Source organism: Natrix helvetica (genome assembly GCF_964273705.1).
Source record: "Natrix helvetica genome assembly, chromosome: Z".
NCBI lineage: Eukaryota > Metazoa > Chordata > Lepidosauria > Squamata > Natricidae > Natrix > Natrix helvetica.
The window spans coordinates 79,247,339-79,267,752 of NC_138554.1; the positions used below are offsets into that span (position 1 = coordinate 79,247,339).

The 20,414-nt window shown below is 43.8% G+C and overlaps 1 protein-coding gene across 2 annotated transcripts in view; it reads right to left on the reverse strand.

Moving 5' to 3' along the window:
• Nucleotides 1-20,414, reverse strand: part of GOLGA4 (golgin A4) — a 148,649-nt gene that overhangs the window by 17,741 nt on the left and 110,494 nt on the right. For both annotated transcript variants that reach the window (XM_081932887.1, XM_081932886.1), the window contains 3 exons: nt 19,237-19,305; nt 12,918-12,993; nt 275-378 (listed from right to left, as the gene is read on the reverse strand). In XM_081932887.1, coding sequence (XP_081789013.1) covers nt 275-378; nt 12,918-12,993; nt 19,237-19,305 — 249 coding nt within the window. The remainder of the gene's footprint in view (nt 1-274; nt 379-12,917; nt 12,994-19,236; nt 19,306-20,414) is intronic.

The following is a 20,414-nucleotide window of genomic DNA, read 5'->3' on the forward strand; positions in this document are numbered from 1 at the left end:
AGCTTTTATAAGTATTTTATATAGTAATTAATATATTAAATAATGTTGTAGACTGCTTAAATAAATAAGATAATTTTGCCAAGTGCTCCCAGAAACCATTGGGTAGAACATGTATCTCTTTCTTAAGGCTTGCTTGAAAATTCATTCTGCCTATCAACCTTCCTCTATCAAAATATGTCATTTTTGGGCTCCTCTTGTGATGGCATATTAATATTACAACTGTTATCAGAACTATTGGCATCATCACTCAGGTGTTCTTAAATATGAAGTATACCTTTGTTTCACGGCCCATCATATATTCGAAAATCACCTTCCTCAAGTACTCAAATTCAGTTGGTTCACCAAAAAAAGACACATCCGAATGACAAAGATTCCCATCTGCATAGAAGAAAAGTTGGATTTTAAACTGATCTCTGTTATTACAAACTTATTAAGAAATTACAGAAATTACTTTGATAATCTTTTTACAAAATAGTTTGTAGTTTTGAATCCAGGAAGATTCTAATTTATGGGAATGGAACAACTTGCCACAGTCAATTTGCTGTGGCCAACTCATTGCAGAACAACTCGCCATGGCCAATTTGCCACAAGACAACTCACTGTGGGACAATTTAACAATTCTATTTAATTATTTAAACAAATAAAATTTATTTTAATTTCTGCCATTCACATTTCATTTTGTCTCTCCTTTTGCATCTTTTCTTTAATGATTCTATTCTGCCATTTGTTTGGTATTAGTGTAACTCTTGTCCCAAATGAGTTGTCTTGTAGCGAGATGGCTGGGGCAAGTTGGCCATGGCTAATTGTCATAGACCTCTAATGTACTACATTAATCTTGTGGTAAGCATCCTCAGAATATTTCAATCTTCCCATAAAGTGCTTGTTTTACTTTCTTTCTTAACAGGCAGATTCTAACCATTTATTCATATATATTCTTTGCACTTGGCAAACATTTCAAGTAATTCAAACAATCAATAGAAGAGCTTACATTAAATATTAGAGGAATGCAAGTAAAGACTGTGACATTGATGCTACTATACATCTTGGCACAAATGATCTGTCCCCCAAAAGATGTACTTTCTGTGAAAAATGATTTCCAGAGCTTGGGGTATGAACTTGGTAGTGTAGATTGTAGGCTTATCTTTTCAGAGGTTTTACCAATATATAAGGAACAAAAAGGGAAGGGCCAGCATGTAGCAAAGTTTAATGTGTGGCTAAAGGAGTGATGTAAAAGGGAAGGCTTTGGTTTCATTAGTCATGATGCCTGCAACTGGTCCAATGAAAAACTGTACAAAAGAGATGGTTTGCACCCATCTAAGAAAGGGATTGAGTTACTTGGCATTAAATTCACAGATTTTTTGGATAAACATTTAAACTGAACAGCGGGGACAGAGAATTAATTGATACAGGACATTTCTGTCCCCAGCAATCTAAAACTCATAGGGTTATCAGTGCATGTAACATAGATGTTTATGAGGGTAAGATTATCACTCCTGCTGTCAAGCAAAACCAAGCATTTGAAAGTGAGTGCCATACCATGTGCATGAATCATACAAGTGGCAAGAAAATAGGAGCAGTCAGGTATAACACAGGTTATGTAGACAGTAAACACAGGGTCAATCAAAATGGACTCAAATGTCTATACTCTAATGCACAGAGTATGAGGAATAAACAGGGTGAATTAGAAATTCAAGTAAAGGAGGGCAGATACGATATTGTTGCCATTACAGAAACTTGGTGGGATGAAACCCACAAATGGAACATACAACTAGAAGGATTTAAATTATTTAAAAGAAGTAGACCAAATAAAAGAGGAGGTGGAGTTGCACTATATATAAGAAATAACTACATCTCTACAGAAATAGAGCACAACAATGATGAGAACTATCTTGAATGCATTTGGGGGGGGGGGGGAATGACATTGCAATAGGTCTATACTACAGGCGACCCAACCAAGCAGAGGAAGTAGATTAACTTTTTGCTAATCAGCTAACTAAGGTATGTAGGAAGCACACTACAATAGTAATAGGGGACTTTAACTACACTGACATCAACTGGGAAACAAACTCTGCACCAAATGGAATCCATCTGGTGGTGATGCTGTCCAACCCACATTCTTCTACTTTATCTAGTAGTAGGTTATGGTCTACCTTATCAAATGCCTTACTGAAGTCCAAGTAAACTATATCGACGGCATTCCTCTGGTCCACTAATTTTGTCACTTTGTCAAAGAATGCAATAAGATTAGTCTGGCATTATCTGTTTTTGACAAACCCATGTTGGCTTTTGGCTATTACTTTGTTTACTTCTAGGTGTTCTCTAATTCGTTGCTTGATTATCTTTTCCAAAATCTTTCCCGGTATTGAGGTCAGGCTAATAGGTCTATAGTTTCTTGAATCCATTTTTTTTTCCTTTTTTGAAGATGGGAACCACATCAGCTCTTTTCCAGTCCTCTGGCAGTTCCCTGGTGCTCCAGGATCTTTGAAAGATATAGTTCAGTGGTTCTTAGATTTCTTCTGCCAGTTCCTTCAGAACCCTGGGGTGTAATCCATCTGGTCCTAATGTTTTGAACTCATCTAGGGTAGACTGGTGCTCACTTACCTTTTTCTTCCCTATTTCAATTTGTGTTCCTAATCTGATTTTTATGGTGCTGTTTTTGATAGGTTGGATTGTTTTATCCCATTGTGTAAAGACAGATGCAAAACATGAGTTAAATAGTTCTGCTTTCTCCCTGTTGCTTGTCACCTTCTTGCCACTTTCTCCCAGCAATGGACCAATTGTTTCCTTAACCTTTTTTTTTGTTTTTAACATGTTGGAAGAAGCTTTTTGTTATTTTTTACTTTTGTGGCAAGCCTTTCTTCATTGTGAGCCTTAGCTTTCCTTACTTCATCTTTAAAGGCTCAGGCTATTTGTTGCTATTCTGCCTAAGTTATGTCAATGTGTAGTCCTCAATGGAACTGCATCTACATGGAGAGAAGTATGCAGTGGAATACCCCAAGACTCTGTTTTAGGCCCAGTACTCTTCAACATCTTCATCAATGATTTGGATGAGGGAATAAATGGGGAACTCATCAAATTTGCAGATGACAACAAGCTGGCAGGAATAGCCAACACTCCAGAAGATAGGCTAAAGATACAGAAGGATCTTGACAAACTTGAACATTGGGCACTGTTGTGATCCAGCCCTTCATGGCTAACGTCGGGTATTACCCTCGCTTCTTCCCTCTGACCCCAGTCGACTCCCTGGTCCCCGCAGCGCATGACTTCCTCTCAGAACTCCAGGCGGTCCACCAAGTGGTGCACCGCTATCTGAATCAAGCGAAGGAGGACAATAAGAGAGTAGCGGATAAGGAGACGACTTCCGGTCCCCGAAGGCGATGGACGTTCGCGTCCGCTGCTCGTCTTCTCGGTGGGCTCCCCTTAAGCTTAGGGGGAGCACAGGGAGCCTTGGAGGGGATCCCTGCCCCCTGGATCGGCGGCGGCCGCAGGGGGATCTCCAGCTTCGCCCCAGACCCGGGAAGCGTGGTGGGTGCGCAGCAGCGCGCCTTCGCCGAGCGGAGCCTGGAAGGAAACAACTAATCAAACGTTACAGCTGAAATGCGGTGAGGTGGGAAGGAATTATCCGTTGAGCAAATGTTTCAAACTATTATAAAGGGACAGGACGAACTGAAAAAGCAACTGGCAGATTTAACTGATGAGCTCAGAGAAATGCAACAACAAACAACACAAAATAAACAGAGAATAGGTGTGCTGGAGGAGGGCGCGACTTGGCTGAGGGAAGAGGTTAAGACAATCCAGAAGGGGAATGTAGAATTTGAAAATCATATGATAAAGGTGGAATTTGAGAGAATGTCTTTTTTTCTTAGATTTCAAAATTTGCCAGAAACAGAGAATGAAGATCTCAAGGAGATCATGACCACAATCTTGTAGAATATATTAAAAGAGATAAACAACAGCTATGGTGGGATATTGATTTGATCTATAGAATTAACTCAGCATACGCTAGAACACACAACGTGCCAAGGGAAATACATGTTAAATTTCTTAGAAAGACTACAAGAGATGAGGTCTTAGGAGCTCAAAGGGTGGCACCATAAAATATAAAGACAAAGAAATAACCATTCTTAAACAGATTCCAAAGAAAGTAAGCGATAAGAGGAAGAAATATTCCTCTTTAGCAAAGAAATTATATAATAATGGAATCTGGTTTAGATGGCTATTGCCAGAAGGAATGCTGATTTTCTGGGAGGGCAGTAGAATTAGAATCAACACAGTTGTGGAGGCGGAGGCCTTTATTAAGAAACACAGTGCCCTCCTAGATGAAACAGGGGACAGTACACAAGATATGAAGGAGGGAGGGGCCGCGGCTCTGCCGGCAGACAGGGGGAAGGATGCAACACTCAGAAGACTCAGGTCACAAACATGAGTTGAAACATTATTGCAATTGTTATTATAATGTAATTTTTGGAAGTGATACAAAAGATGATTGAATATATTGATGATTGAATATAAAAACAAAAAGCTGCCAATGTTTATTCAAATTTTGATGTTTTCTTTTTTGTAAAAATTGTGAGATTTGGGGGGATTTCTATTTTCCGCATGATGTAGCTGTCAAAATTTTCTATATCTATTTACCTTTTTCCTCAAAACACTTGTAAAAAACCAATAAAAAGTTTACAATAAAAAAAGAGAGTAGCAGAGACAACTTCCGGCAGCCTAGGGGGGGCACAGGGTGCCTTGGAGGGGCGCCCTGCCGTAGGGGCGGCTTGCTGAGATCCCCTGGAGCGGCGGCGGCCACGGGGGGGTCTCCAGCTTTGCCCCAGGAGCCGGAGAGCGTAGGGAGGGTGCAGAATGTCACCGCGCAATTCGCCGAATGCAGCCTGGAAGGAAATGATTAATTTGAATGCAACATCTGAAGCGCGGTGAGGTGGGGAGTCTCCCCAGGTCTTTTACAGTTTATTACTCTATTGACTGATCTGCAGTTTTTTCTGGAACTCTGCTTCAACCTTTGGAGAAGTTCAGATTGGAGGGGGGGGGAATTTCCACCCCCCCTTGGAAAAGCGGCACTTGGAAAATCTCTCCCTTGTAAGGGAGAGAGAGAAAGTTTAAAATCTACTTTCACTTCCCTTAAATAATAGGGGGGGGGAATCTCTTTTTTCTTTTGACTACAACTGTGAGAGAAAGGATGGCTGAACTGATTCTTTTCTAAACTATGCATGGGAACTTTGATTTTGTTGTTTCCTGACCACCTGTACTGGCTGAACCAATATGGCCAACTTCCTCCTTTTTCTTTGTCTTTGTGCATGAGACTCCTCCCTTGAAAAACTTTGTGCCTTTGAACTAATTTCCACCCCAGAGACCTCCAAAAGCCTCTTCAAATAAGTTTTTCCCCTGGATTTGGAATATTTTGACCCACCTATCTGCTCTAGTTTTGTATTAAACGATTTATTCTCCTTTGGACTTGCCTATCTGGTGGTCTCTACTGGCTGTGCTTTCCCACGGACACCATTTCTCTTTATAGAACAACAACTATCTCCGAGCTTCATGATGGGTCCTAAGAAGTTACCGCCTGGAAAGGCCTCATTGGCCGTGACATCTTCTACGTCCAGCCCCATTGCTCACCAGTCACAACTGGGATCTTTCTTTCAACCCAAAGCCCCTGAGGAGAGCTCAAAGGATTTGTCCATTCATCAGATGCTTCAAGCCATTTTAAAGGGACAGGACGAAATGAAAAAACAACTGCAGGACTTAAATGATCAGCTCAGAGAGACGCAATGACAAACCACACAGAATGAGCAGAGGATAGGTGTACTGGAGGAGGGTGCGGTTAGGATGAGAGATGACCTGAAGACAATCCAAAGGGGTAATGTAGAATTTGAGAATCATGTGATAAAAATGGAATTTGAAAGGATGTCTTTTTTCCTTGGGTTCCAAAACTTGCTAGAAGTTGAGAATGAAGATCTTAAGGAGATTATGACCACAATGCTAGCAGAATATATTAACAGAGATAAACAACAGCTTGGGTGGGATATTGATCTGATCTATAGGATTAATTCAGCCTATGCAAGAACACACAATGTTCCAAGGGAAGTTCATGTAAAATTTCTTAGAAAAACCACAAGAGATGAGGTTCTTGGAGCTCAAAGGGGAGGACCATTAAAATATAAGGATAAAGAAATAACCATTCTTAAGCAGATCCCAAAGAAAGTAAGAGATAAGAGAAGGAAATATTCCTTCTTAGCAAAAAAATTATACAATAATGGGATTTGGTTTAGGTGGTTGTTACCAGAAGACATGTTGATTTTTTGGGAGGGCAGTAGAATTAGAATTAACACAGTTGGGGAAGCAGAGGCTTTCACTAAAAAACACAGTGCTCTCTTAGGTGACAGGGAGATGTTATACAAGAAACAAAGGAGGGAGGGGCTGAGGCTCTACCGGTGGACGGGGGGGGGGGGGAGGATGCGACAACTAGAAGACTCAGATCACAAAAGTGATTTGAAACATCATTGCAAATGTTGTTACAATGTACCTTTATGGAAGTGATAAAAAGCAAAATGATTGAAACATACTGATGATTTTGTGCTAAACTTAAAACTGCTAATATCTATGCAAATGTTGATAATTTTCTATCTTTTTTTGTAAAACTTGCGAGACCTTGGGGGGGGGGCTTCTCCCCCCCGCACGATGTAGCTGTCAAATGTTTTATAACCTTTCAACCCCTTTTTCCCTGTAAAACTTTTAAAATCAATAAAATTTGTACAATAGGAAAAAAAAAGAAGAAGCTAAAAAAAAAGAGAGTAGTGGATAAGTCTCGGATTGCGGTGCCGGAGTTGGCTATGGGAGATCGCATGTGGCTGTCCACGTGGCATCTTCCCTCCCAGTGGCTGACTAAGAAGTTGGACCACCGGTATCTTGGGCCATTCCCCGTGGAGGCCGTCATCAACCCGGTGGCCTATCGCCTGACCCTGCCACGTTCGATGCGAGTGCACCTGGTGTTCCATCGCTCACTCCTGCTCCCTGAGCGGTCGGCTTGTCCTCTCCGCCAACCGTCACCACGTGAGGTAGAGACGCAACTACCGCACGAAGCAGTCCGGATCAGAGACTCGAGATGGCTAAAAGGCCGTTTCCAGTACTTGGTGAACTGGAAGGACAATGGGTCGGATGGGGGGACTTGGACCGATCTAACGGACGTACATGCCCCTGCTTTGGTGCAGGCCTATCATGCACAATATCCCTCGAGGCTGCACCCTGAGTGTCAGACCCAGGGGAAGGGCCCTGCGGTGAGGGATAGTGTTGTGACCCAGCAGGATCCTTTGCAGCTTCTGAGCGACTCAGATAGTGACGAACCCATGAGTCGGCTATGGAGGAGGTGGAGGACCCTGGGCAGGATTCAGATGCAGAGCAGGGACCAGAGAGGCTGGTTGGCCACCAGGAGGCGCCTGAGGCAGGGAGCAGTGGGGAAGATCGGAGGAAGTTTGTCCCTGACTCAAGATTGAGGAGGGCGAAGAAACGAAGGCAACAGCTACTCCAGTGACCAGCTCCTAAAAGATAATGAAGCTCAGGTGGTTGGGGCGTGGCCCCTCCCAAGAGTGTATATAAGATGGGACTTTGGGAGGAAGGTTTTGCAGGACTCAACCGCTCGTAACAGTATTGAGGAATGTCTGTCTGGTCTGTCTTGCATTATGTTCTGTTTGATTTGGGTTGCTGCCAACTATTCTTGTATATGATTCTTGTCTGGGTGTGCAGCCAACAGAGTTGTAATCTTTGTGATTAAAAAGTGCCAAACAGTCAAGCCTGTGTCGGCGTTCATTACCGGACAGAGGGGGGTCAGAACAGGGCACTATCTAATAAAATGAAATTCTATGGTGAAAAGAGTAAGTTTCTACATTTAGGCAACAAAAACGAAATACACAGGTACAGTATAGGTGGTACCTTGCTCAACAGTAGTAACTGTGAAAGGGTTCTTGGAGTCCTAGTGGACAACCATTTAAATATGAGCCAGCAGTGTGCAGCAGCTGCCAAAAAAGCCAACACAGTTCTAGGTGACATAAACAGAGGGATAGAATCAAGATCATGTGAAGTGTTAATACCACTTTATAATGCCTTGGTAAGGCCACACTTGGAATACTGCATTCAGTTTTGGTCGCCACGATGTAGAAAAGATGTGGAGACTCTAGAAAGAGTTTAGAGAAGAGCAACAAAGATGATTAGGGGACTGGAGATTAAAATATATGAAGAACGGTTGCAGGAACTGGGTATGTCTAGTTCAGTGGTGGGCAACCTTTTTTTTCAACTGAGCCAAATCTCGCCAAAACCACGATTGAAATTTATTTTGAGAGCCACATTTTTAAAACCGAAAATACATAGGATGGTACACTGTTTTTAGTTTCAATAAGTTTTTATTGAGAATATTCTGCATGCAAGTATCCACATAGGTCGGGAGGATACAAATAACACAACTAATAAAACAAAAACTTTAGAACGATATTATTTATCGATAACGTTAAATTCCGTAAAATTTGCCATACAATGTAGAGAAAATTACATCCTGACAATGACTGACAAAGTCACAACCACTAATGTGAACATTGGCCTTGCATTTCCTTGGATAGTTTGAGTAAGTCAGGTTTGTATGTTGTTGTTTTTAATTTCATCTCTCTCTCCCACTTTCTTTCTTTTTTTCTTTTTCTTTCTCTCTCTCTCTCTGGCTCTTTGTCTCTCTCTCCCTCCCTCCCTCTCTCTCTCCCTCTGTCATTTTCTCTGGGTGTCTATCTGTCTGTCTCTCTCTCTGTATCTCTGTCTCTCTCTCCTCCTTCCCCCATCTCTGTCACTCTGTGTGTGGGTGTGTCTGTCTGTCTCTCACTCACTCACTCTCTGTGTGTGTGTCTGTCTCTGTCTCTCCCTCTGTCTCTCTCCCCTCCCTTCCTCTCTCTCTGTCACTCTGTGTATGTGGGTGTGTCTGTCTCTCACTCATTCACTTAATCACTCACTCTGTGTGTGTGTCTCTCTCTCTGTCTGTCTATCTTTCTCTCCCTCCCTCCCCCTCTCTGTCTGTGTGTGTGTGTGTGTGTGTGTCTGTCTGTCTGTCAGTCTCTCTCTGATTCCCTCACTCACTCCCTCTCTCTGTTCCTCTCTCTGTCTGTCTGTCTCACTCACACACACACACACTGTGGTCACCTTGTTGAGTGTTCCAATCACATTTGAAAAAATCAACAACTGGCCTGCATTTATGGTATTTTGCAGCATTCTGCAGTCATAGGACCCTGCAGAATGCTGCAAAATACCATAAATGCAGGCCAGTTGTTGAGTGTTTCAAATGTGATTGGAACACTCAACAAGGTGACCACAGTGTGTGTGTGTGTGTGTGAGTGAGACAGACAGAGAGAGAGAGAGAGGAACAGAGAGAGGGAGTGAGAGAGGGAATTAGAGAGAGACTGACAGAGTCTGACAGAATCAGAGAGGTACTTTTAACTACCTGGCAGCGGCGTTTTGCCTTGGGGGGCTCCTCAGAACATCCCAAGACTTCGGAGGGAAGCTTACAGCCCGGAGCAGGAGCAAAGCCCCTTTCCCAACTGGCCCTTCCTCCCTCGGAACGCTTCGGAGGGAAGCTTCTGCAAAAGCCCGGGCGAGTGACAACAAGTTCCCGCCGTTACGAAGTCTCCGAGGCTGTAATTTTCTGAGCTGTGCGCGCACGCCTGTTTTCCACGGCATAGAGCAGCGGTGAGATTCTGCGCAGCGAGCGATGATTCCGGGGGCCATCCGGGAAGATGAGGAAAGCGAGGGGGGACCCTGCCCCCCCCCACTGATGGCCTCCGGAATCATCGCTCGCCGCTGCTCCACGCCGTGGAAAACAGGCGCACGCGCACAGCTCAGAAAATTACAGCCTCGGAGACTTCGTAACGGCGGGAACTTGTTGTCACTCGCCCGGGCTTTTGCAGAAGCTTCCCTCCGAAGCGTTCCGAGGGAGGAAGGGCCAGTTGGGAAAGGGGCTTTGCTCCTGCTCCAGGCTGTAATTGCGCCTATGTTTTCCACGGCGTGGAGCAGCAGCAAGCTCTGCGCGGCCAGCGATTATTCCGGAGGCCATCAGTGGGGGGCAGGGTCCCCCCTCACGTTCCTCATCTTCCCGGATGGCCCCCGGAGTCATCGCTGGCCGCGCAGAGCCTCGCCGCTGCTCCACGCCGTGGAAAACATAGGCGCAATTACAGAGGCTAGCTGCAGAGTCCTGACTTTTGGGGCGGCCGCCCGAGAGGAGGGAGGGGAGCGGGCGCCCGGCACACAGAAGAGCCGCATTAAAGTGTGTAAAGAGCCGCATGTGGCTCGCGAGCCGCGGCTTGCCAACCACTGGTCTAGTTTAATGAAAAGAATGATTAGGGGAGACATGATAGCAGTATTCCAATATCTCAGGGGTTGCCCCAAAGAAAAGGGAGTCAAACTATTCTCCAAGGCATCTGAGGGTGGAACAAGAAGTAATGGGTGGAAACTAATCAAGGAGAGAAGCAATTTAGAACTGAGGAGAAATTTCCTGACAGTTAGAACAATTAATCAGTGGAACAGCTTGCCTCCAGAAATTGTGAATGCCCCAACACTGGAAGTTTTAAAGAAGATGTTGGATAACCATTTGTCTGGTACGGTATAGGGTTTCTTGCCTAGGCAGGGGGTTGGACTAGAAGACTTCCAAGGTCCCTTCCAACTCTGCTATTCTATTAAGGTTGTATTAAAGAATGTTAAAATAAAGCATCTTCCTTAGATAGGCCTGAAAGTTTGGGAAGGACAGCAAACAAAACATGTTCTTTATAAATAAACTGCTGACTTCTGCTATTCAAAATTAGGGGAGCAGGCAAACTCCCCATACAAGCTCTTGATGTCTATTCTTTGCCATGCTATCACAGAGAGAAATTGATTATCCATGCTTTTAAACAGAGATTGTTTGAAAAGAGCCTCATTTCAATTTCATCTAATCTCGTAACTATGGGAATTATATTATGTAGTGTTGTGTAGTAGTTAAGGAAATATTTTATTTCTGATACTGCTCTAATGCTTCTAAGGCTCTCACTTTATTAGGCATGTTCATATTATATTAATTTTAAAATTAATTACATTCATTTTGAATTAATATATTAATTTCCCAATGAAGATAAAATTGAATTCATAATTTAATATTAAAGCACATGTACATATTTAATACCACCTGATCTGTAATATTAAACATATATTAATTTCTTTTATTTATATATATGAAATTTAAATGGCATAAAACATTCTGTTATGTAATCCAATCAGTATTAGTTGGGAGCAAGATGTCCAGCCTTTGACCACTGATTTGTGGGGTGACACAGACCACAGTACTTTCTCTGCTCTTTTTTAACATCTACATGAAATTGCTGGGTGAGATCATCTGACACCCTGTAATGAGATATGATCAGTATTCTGATGATACACAGCTTTACATCTTCAATGATCCAAGTGATACTGTGACTGCCCTTTCTTAGTACCTGGAGGCTCTAAAGGTCTGGATGGGGGACAACAGGCTTCAGCTGAACCCCAACAAGGGGTTGTGAGTGCAAAGGACCTCTGTATCTAGTGGTTTATCATCATTAATTCAACATGAGACTACCCCCGACAGATCTTGTGGCTCCACGTGCTTAAAGAGGAAATGTTAGTCATGGCTCGGAGGCCTTTGTGTAACTTTGTGTTGTGCACCAGTTGTGCTTTTACCTGGATCCTGAGGCTTGCACATGATCATTCATGCCCCAGTCATTTCTTGGCTAGATTACTGCTATATACCCTACATGGGGCTATCAGAATATTTGCAACCTGCAGCTGGTGCAGAATGCAGCTATGCACACAGACCTAGGAGCTCCTAAGGTTGTACATATAATATCATTACTGCATGAGCTGCACTAGTTGCCAGTTTGCTTCCAGATCCAATTCAAGATGCTGCTCATTATCTTTAAAGCCATACATGGCATAGGTCCAGGGTATCTGAGGAATCATCTCTTCCTGATGGGACAAGCCTTCCTCACTCATGCCAGCAGAAGAGATCTACTATAGATCTTGTCTGCTAAGGAATTGAAGCAGATAGGATCAAAGAAAAGAACATTTTCTTCTGTGACTCCATTCCTGTAGAATATTATTCCACAGGAGGTAATAACTGCCCCCACCATTTGGCCTTCTTATAGGATATAAAAATCTGGCTTTGCTGGTTGGCCTGAAACCTGATGGGGGGACTCCTCATTGGAGGTCCCATCCCTCTCTTGGCTCTTGAAGGTGTAAGGTTTAATGCAGTTTTTAATAAAATGTTAATGCTCACAGTAATCTTTTCACTTATTTCTATAATTTTTAAGCCGCCCAGAGTCAGGAGAAATGGGCAGCATAGAAATTTAATAAAGACAGACATGTGTTAGTAACAATGTCAATATTTTTTTCAAATAAGGAATACACATACATTAACTGCATACAAAATATCAACGAAAGTAGGTTTCTGCTCTTATAGAGCACAGATTTCTATGTATATTCACATTCTTCAGAAATCTACGACAACATAACTGTTTGTAATATTTCTACAAATTGTTTAAATCACTAAATGTAAGTTATTAAGTTTCTTTAATATCTTTGGGTATATACATATTTTGGGGATTCTATAAAAAGCCTACTGTAAAATTACTGATCAAAAGGGCTACAAATATTTGCATTCTTATTATTAAAAATGTTAAAATGACTTTCTCCCATTGAAACAGAAAATCTACACATAAATTACCTGCTATATAAACCATCTATTGTTTTAACAATTAATACCCCAATCATTTATTCTCAGTTTAATTCCCAGATAACATGCACAGAATTGCAATCTAAATTACACTTCCAAATATTTCCTTAAGTTTCATATTCTATTTTTTAGTGTCAAGGAAATTACTTACCTCTATAAGGTGTTTTAGCTGTTGTGACATATACAGCCTTCTCATAATTTTTCAACTTATCTTGTAGTGTGTGAATCTAAAAATAGAGTGAGTCAGGAAGTACAATAATCATTAACCAAAATTAATGATCTTGGTTTAGAATAAGAATGATAAGTTATGGAATGGTGAAAATCTTAAAAACAACCACGGCAGTATTCCCTAATGTTAAAATATGTGTCCTTTTCATATATAAATAAAGGGAGACTAGTATAGATCCATTTCAAGCTATTTAGCTCTCATCAGCTAGCCATACCCTTACTGGGATTCGAACCTCGAACCAGTAAGGGTATGGCTAGCTGATGAGAGCTAAATAGCTTGAAATGGATCTATACCAGTCTCTCTTTATTTATTTATCAGCACAAATACAACACAAATATAAAAAGGCAACATTAAAAATAAAAATATGGTTTTCTGCCTGGATGGTTTTCTGCAATGAGCCGAAGGACAGAAAGAGGGAGTAGTGAGCTTCCTCCCATATTTGGACATACCAGGGGTTGTAACACAAACACATACATACATACATACATACATACATACATACATACATACATACATACATACACATATACATATATATGAATATATAGACATATGCATACATACATATGCATACATACATACATATATACATACACACACACACACATATATATACACACATATACATACATACATACACACACACACACACACACACACACACACACACACACTCACACATACATACATATACAATGGATATTTTATGCCCTGGTTCGATTCCCAGTAAAGGTATGGCTAGCTGATGAGACCTAAATAGGTTGAAATAGATCTATACTAGTCTCCCTTTATTTATTTATCAGCACAAATACAACGCAAATATATATAGGCAACATTAAAAATAAAAATATGGCTTTCTGCCTGGATGGTCCTCTGTAATGAGTCGAAGGACAGAAAGGGGGAGTAGTGAGCTCCCTCCCATATTTGGGCATACCAGGGACTGTAACACAAATACATACCTATTTCCCTGGCCTAGCTGATAAGGAAGAGAGCCTGTGGCTTAGTGGCAATTACATCGGCCGAATATGCAATACAGCCCTGGCTCGATTCCCAGTAAGGGTATGGCTAGCTGATGAGACCTAAATAGGTTGAAATAGATCTATTGTCAGGCCTGTACTTATGTTCTTTTTAGGATCTTTGGCCTGCCACACTTTCTTATAATTTTCTATGCTGTTTCAATAGTGTAGTAGTTGGGAGGGGGGAATAGAAAGGAATAGGATTGTAGAATGTATTGTTGACATTCTTTTATAGAAGCTCAAGGTCATCTTTTGTCTCCGCACCTCGACACCTGACCGGAAGCAGAGGGGTGTAGATGCCAGCGTGGAAGATGATGATTGGAACATGTGATGGATTTGGGGGTGTGGGGATAGATCATGACCTTTCAACTGGGTGGAATTCCAAGGAAAAAATCAGAGTTGGAAATCCATAGCTGTCCTAACTTGCCTGCATGAATAAAAGGGAACTTTAAGGATAACTTTGCCTTGGTCTCTGATGATTTCATATATGGTATTTAGAACGCTAACATTATTCCAACTCTCCCCTTTAAAATAATTCACTAGCACCCTCCCCCTCTGAAGGGGGGAGGGGCTGGTGATGGAGGAGCTGGTGATGGGGGATGCTGCATTCCCAACGCTGACCGCGACAGCTTAAAATATCAGCAAAGAAATAATGAGAAAGCTTTTGGTGATAAGAAGCTGAATGCCGGAACTTCAAAGGCAATGGAATGCTGCTTCCAGTTTTATTGCATCTGGCAAGAGGACGGAGGGGGCTGGGAAAGACTTTTCTACACCCAGTTAGAAGATGAAATGAATGAAAGTCTCAGACCAACTTCTTCAGCAAAACGTGAGTGCATGCTCCCCCTCCTTCCCCCCAGCTTGCAAGCAAGGCTTTGGGAAAAAAACCCTAGAATGGAGGTTTGGACTCCTTCCAGACGGCAATAAATGAAATGGCTTATTACCCTGCAACTAACTGGGAGACAGATTCCCTTTCAAAATGGGAATTTCAACCGAGGCAGCAAGAAGGGATTTGGCTGGCATCTTTCACTTGCCAGCCACCACAAATGGGGCTGCAACCAGTAAATGAAGCAAAACCAGATTGGGTTTTCTTCCCAGATTTTGGATGGATGAGATGCCACTGGCCACCTCCTTTGCCATCAGCATGGGAAAATGCTCCAAGCCAGCAGAGGGTACCTACTTGGCCCATAACTCCTCCAAGCCAGCAGGAGGGTCCTTGGCACATAAACCCCCCTAGCCAGCCATCATTGGTTGAGCTGCAACCTGTGAAGCAGGCAACCCCGGGATGGGTCTTAACCCCAGGTCATGGATGGGAGGGATGCCAGTGGGCACCTGCCCTCCCTCAGCAGATGGCACCATGGCAGAAAGCTGGGCAGTGGCCAACCGAGGGATTGACCTCCCCACAGGTTCCAGTCTCCCCTGCAAGGCCCCAAAAGGTTCTTACCAGACCTTCCTACAGAGAAGAAATTTCCATGGAAGAAGGTATTATCAAAGGGAGGCCTGCGGGATGGATGGCGGGAAAATGGGCACCTGCAAGGCCCCAAGTGGTTCTTACTCCACCTTCCTACAGAGTAGCAATCTCCAACATGGAAGAAGGGATTACCAAAGAGAGGCCTGCAGGATGGGAAGTGGGACAAGGTGCACCTGCAATGCCCCAAAAGGTTCTTACCCCACCTTCCCACAGAGAAGAAATCTCCATGGAAGAAGGGATTACCAAAGAGAGGCCTGCAAGATGGGAAGCGGGACGAGGTGCATCTGCAATGCCCAAAAAGGTTCTTACCCCACCTTCCTACAGAGTAGCAATCTCCACCATGGAAGAAGGGTTTACCAAGGGGGAAGCTGCAAGTTGGAGAGCAAGGCAATGTGATGAAACGGTTCCTAAGTTTAGAGATGTAACTAGGTTCCATTCCTCGTGGGGGCTAATTAAATGCCACCATTGTTGTCAACTTGGCCACAGAGCGTCAGAGTGCTTGGCTCCAGCCCCAATGCCACAAACGTGCGCACCAACCACCAGGACGGTAAAGAGAGGGTCCCAGATGCCACCACAGAAGAGTCATCTGGGCCAACAACCTCTGGAAGAGGATCCCCAACTTAAGGTGAGGAAGTGCCCTACCAAGGGGGAGGCCTCGGAAGAGGAAAAGGGCAAACAATCTCTGGAGGAGGATCCCCAACTTAAGGTGACAAAGAGTCCAACTAAGGGGGAGGCCTCGGAGGGGGAAAAGCCTAAACAACCCCTGGAAGAGGATCCCCAACTTATGGTGACGAAGAGTCCTACCAAGGGGGAGGCCTCAGAGGAGGGAATTGCCGAAGAACAAACGTGTGTATCAATCGCCACAGTGGTAAAGAGAGGGCCTCAGATGCCACCACAGAAAAGTCATCTGGGCCAACAACCTCTGGAAGAGGATCCCCAACTTAAGGTGACGAAGTGTCCTACCAAGGGGGAGGCCTCGGAGGAGGAAAAGGGCAAACAATCTCCGGAGGAGGATCCCCAACTAAAGGTGACGAAGAGTCCTACCAAGGGGGAGGCCTCGGAGGGGGAAATGCCCAACCAACCTCTGGAAGAGGATCCCCAACTTATGGTGATGAAGAGTCCTACCAAGGGGGAGGCCTCAGAGGAGGGAATTGCCGAAGAACAAACGTGTGTACCAATCGCCACGGTGGTAAAGAGAGGGCCCCAGATGCCACCACAGAAAAGTCATCTGGGCCAACAACCTCTGGAAGAGGATCCCCAACTTAAGGTGACGAAGTGTCCTACCAAGGGGGAGGCCTCGGAGGAGGAAAAGGGCAAACAATCTCCAGAGGAGGATCCCCAACTTAAGGTGACAAAGAGTCCAACTAAGGGGGAGGCCTCGGAGGGGGAAAAGCCTAAACGACCCCTGGAAGAGGATCCCCAACTTATGGTGACGAAGAGTCCTACCAAGGGGGAGGCCTCGGAGGAGGAACAAGGCCAGCCGTGGATGATTGGATCCAAGAGCCCAGAACCTACAGCACCTGCAGCAGTGAGCCCGAAACGGCCATGGGAAGAGGTCGCAATGGACTTCATCATGGAACTCCCAGACAGCAGTGGGCATAAAGTAATTTGGACTGTTATTGATTTGTTTTCTAAGCAGGCACACTTCATTGCTTTCTCAGGATTGCCATCCGAAAACGAATTAGCGATAATGTTTGTGAAACACATTTATCGCCTGCACGGAGTACCCAAGAGGATCATTTCAGACCGCGGAGTCCAGTTCACAGCCAAGTTCTGAAAAGAGGTCCTGAGATCCATTGGGTCCACACAAGAACTGAGCTCAGAGGTTCATCCCAGCATGAACTGCGGAGCAGAGAGAGACAATGCGGTAGTGGAACAATACCTCCGGTGTTTTGTGGACTATCAGCAAGACAACTGGTCGGACTTACTACCCTTCGCCGAGGTGGCGTACAACGATGCGGTCCACAGCAGCACAGGATTAGCGGGTTTCCAGATTACCAGTGGCATGGAAGTTGTTGCCATGCCTGAGTTGCCTAGAGAACCTCCTTCCTTCATGTCTTTGAGTGAATGGATGGACATGATAAAGAAAGGATGGGAGAATACGAAGAAGGCTCTAGCAGTTGTGGCAGAAGTCTACCAGAAGCAAGATGATCAACATTGCTCGCTCCAAAACCCCTACTGTGTGAGGGACAATGTTTTTGTATCTACCAAATACATAAGATTAGAAATGCCTAGCAAGGAATTGGGTCCAAAATTTCTAGGTCCATTCCCAATAGTGAAGATAGTTAACCCAGTTACAGTTCAACTCAGTCTACCCAGAAGTCTAGGGAAAATTGACCCAGAATTTCATTGTAGCTTGTTGAAACTAGTAATTGGGTCTAACATAAGAGCATCCACCCAAGCTCAATCTCCTCCTGTAGTGATGGAAGGGGAAATACAATCTGAGGTGGAAAAAATTGTAGATTTCAGGCTGAATAGGGGTCGCTTACAGTACTTAGTGCATTGGAAGGGTTACCCTTGGTCTGAAGCTACTTGGGTGAAATGTGGGAACCAAAAAGTGGAGAAGTTAGTAAAGCAATTCAATGGGAAGTTTCCCGAGAAGTCAAAGGGTTCCCCTGGGTGGAGAAAAGGTGGTTAATTTTGTTATGTTAACTTTTATGTTGTTCTGTTTTCAGGAAACGTTTTTCTTCTGAGGAGAGGCCGCCTGTCAGGCCTGTAGTTATGTTCTTTTTAGGATCTTTGGCCTGCCACACTTTCTTATAATTTTCTATGCTGTTTCAATAGTGTAGTAGTTGGGAGGGGGGAATAGAAAGGAGGATTGTAGAATGTATTGTTGACATTCTTTTATAGAAGCTCAAGGTCATCTTTTGTCTCCGCACCTCGACACCTGACCGGAAGCAGAGGGGTGTAGATGCCAGCGTGGAAGATGATGATTGGAACATGTGATGGATTTGGGGGTGTGGGGATAGATCATGACCTTTCAACTGGGTGGAATTCCAAGGAAAAAATCAGAGTTGGAAATCCATAGCCGTGCTAACTTGCCTGTTATGAATAAATGGGAACTTTAAGGAAGATTCTGCCTTGGACAATGATTTATTTCATACATGGTATTTAGAACGCTAACATCTATACTAGTCTCCCTTTATTTATTTATCAGCACAAATACAACACAAATATAAAAAGGCAACATTAAAAATAAAAATATGGTTTTCTGCCTGGATGGTCCTCTGTAATGAGCTGAAGGACAGAAAAGGGGAGTAGTGAGCTACCTCCCATATTTGGGCATACCAGGGGTTGTTTACATACATACATACATACATACATACATACATACATACATACATGAAAAACACACATATACACACATACATAAACATGCCTTTCAAATCTGATATCATGCCAATGTGCATTACTTGTCCTAATTTGTACAAGCAAAGATGGAAGCATAACTTCATTAAGTTGGTTTCACATATTTAATTAAAAGCAGTGAAGTGTAATTTTAAAAAAATGTTTTCATAAGTAGAATTCATACGTATTTGATACATGAACACTTGTGATCTGAACTTTAGTTTAATGGAATCAATAGGTAGAATTTGAAAGCTGTATAGGAAAGCAACAGAAAGAGGTAGGGGTAAGAAAACGATTAGCAATATGTAGCATTTGATAAAATTTTATTTTGAAATTATCCTTACAAATATATATGAATTTTAGAGCTAAAACTGAATTTCTGCTTTTTCTCCCGAGAGTAGTTTTTTACCTGTTCTCTGAACTCCTGTTCTTTCAATTTAGAATCATTAACCAGTATTGTCTTTTCGGCTAACTGAACCTGAAATACAATACATACACACTCTTCAGCAAAACATCCATATGAAAATTTTAACAGCAAAATTTAACCTTGTTGTTGTTTATTGTAAGCCTTAGAGGTGGCACACAGAGCCCTCTCTGCAGGCACGCCAGCCATCACCCCAGCCCACCTCTACCGTGCACTCATATGCATGGGGAGCGGGACGCATGCACAGGGGGCGCTTGCATTGTATTTTGGGGCCACCCCATTTTGGCTTCAAGGTTGGTTCAGGAGGCCTTCCTGGCCCAAAACAGGGCCCGGGGGTGCCACACAAGGCCCCCTGTGCCCCGTTTTGAGCCTGGAAAGCCTCCTGCACCAACCTGAAAACCAAAAATGGGCGAGAGGGGTGGGGCGCATGCACGGGAAGGTGATGTCACAGATGCATGTGCAGAGTCCGGGACACACGCAAGGGGGTTGTGTAGTCCGGGACACACGCAAGGGGGTTGTGTGCGTATGTATAGGGGGTGAGGCATGGCATGTTTGTGGTACACGCATTACATTATGGCTGTAGGCTCGCATGCTGTCGCATGCGCTTTCAGCACACAACAAAAAGGTTAGCGGAGACGACTTCCGGCAGCTGAAGGAGACGGACGTCCGCGTCTGCCTTCTCGCTGCTCCGGTGGGCTCCCCCGAAGCCTAGGGGGAGCACAGGGTGCCTGGGAAGGGCGCCCTGCCATAGGGGCAGCTTGTTGGGATCCCCTGGAACGGCGGCGGCTGCAGGGGGGGTGTCTCCAGCTTTGTCCCAGGAGCCGGGGAGCATAGACAGTGCGCAGAATGCCACCGCACGCTTCTCTGGACGCAGCCCGAAGGAAATAATCAATTGGAACGAAGCAGCTGAAGAGCGGTGAGCCGAGGGGTCTCCCCAGGTCTTTTACTATTTTTATATTCCTGACGGTTTTGCAGTTTTCCTGCCTTGCTTGTTTCAACTTCTGGAGGAGTTTAGATTGGAGGGGGGGGGAATTCCACCCCCCTCGGAAAAGCGGTGCTTGAAAAATCCCTCCCCTTCATGGGGGAGAGAGAAGTTTGAAAACCACTTTCACTTCCCTTAAACAATGGGGAAAAAAATCTTTTTTTTTTTGGGCTACAATTGC